Here is a 1,203-nt window from a genome sequence, read left to right on the forward strand (position 1 = left end):
GGATTGGCTCCTTGGCCACTAGCCCAGGCTGGCCCCAAGCCAGCTGTGAGGTCAAAGTCAGACCCACAAGCTCACAGGGTTGGCAGATGGGGAGGCCAAATCTGAATATTATGCCACATGTGCAGCACCACATCCCAGTAAGTATGGGTTGCCATACCAGGGCCACAGGCCTTGTACCAGCTTAGGAACACGAGATCTAACAGCTCATCAGGCCTTGAATTCTTTCTATTTCAGATGTAGAGATGTCAGGGATGCTTGTTGCCACTGCAGGGCTCCTGGTTGCCAGCAGAGCAGGGATGCCCTGGTGTCCCAGCCATAGGGGTTGGTGCTGCAGCCTCGGTGTGTTCACCCCTCCCCAGCAAGAGGGGAAGGTGCATTTGCAACGTTTGGAAGTGGATGCAGGTGCCCAAGGCATGTCCTGGGTCATCTGCTGGGACTGAATGGGCCTGCCTAGATGGCCAAGCCTGAAGTTTGTTCCAGGGGAGGTTTAGGCTGGATACTAGGAACAATTTCTCCACAGAAAGGATTGTCAGGGCCTGGCACAGGCTGCCCAGGGCAGTGGTGGAGCCACCATCCCTGGAGGGGTTTCAAATTTGAGTGGATGTAGTGCTGAGGGACATGGGTTAGCAGTGGGTTTTGTGGAGTTGGGTCAGTGCTTGGACTCGATGATCTTAAAGGTCTTTCCCAACCTAAAAGATTCTATGATTCTATTCTAGGATTCTATGTAGCTGCCCAGGTTGCCCTTGGCCCCAAGTTTTGCAGCACTTACCACGTTCACGGCGTCGAAGAGGCGCTCGGGGGGGACAGGCTTGGCTATGAAGGGGCACTTCTCCTGCAGCAGCATCACTGCCTTCAGCCCCTCTGCTGTGCAGTCTGCCACGATCCAGCCACAGTCCCGAGTGCTGAAGGGGAAGCCACCCTGGGAAGGGGTCAGGAGGGGCTCAGCACCTTTCCCTGCCCTGTTCTGCTCCCTGTACAGGTGGGAGGTGCTGCCCCTCAACCCCAAATCCCTGCCCCAAATCCTTCAGAGACCAGTTCCAGCCACAGTACCTTGTTCATGTGGCGGTAGTACTTCTGGTAGTCAGGTGGGTTCTCTGGGATCTGAAGAAGACAAGAAACAAGTGAGGGCAGGCTGGAGGTGCCTGGCTACAGGACCATGTGCTGGAAACCATCACTGACAAAGAATCACATGGGACTTGGCAC

General features: G+C 55.5%; 1 protein-coding gene across 1 annotated transcript in view; it reads right to left on the bottom strand.

Annotated features, from left to right (window-relative positions):
* LSS (lanosterol synthase (2,3-oxidosqualene-lanosterol cyclase)) overlaps nucleotides 1-1,203 on the bottom strand; it is a 9,381-nt gene that overhangs the window by 2,848 nt on the left and 5,330 nt on the right. The window contains 2 exon segments of the mRNA XM_010001514.1: nucleotides 663-919; nucleotides 1,051-1,101. Coding sequence (XP_009999816.1) covers nucleotides 663-919; nucleotides 1,051-1,101 — 308 coding nt within the window.

This window comes from Chaetura pelagica, unplaced genomic scaffold, assembly GCF_000747805.2.
Source record: "Chaetura pelagica isolate M959 unplaced genomic scaffold, ChaPel_1.0 scaffold767, whole genome shotgun sequence".
Lineage (NCBI taxonomy): Eukaryota > Metazoa > Chordata > Aves > Apodiformes > Apodidae > Chaetura > Chaetura pelagica.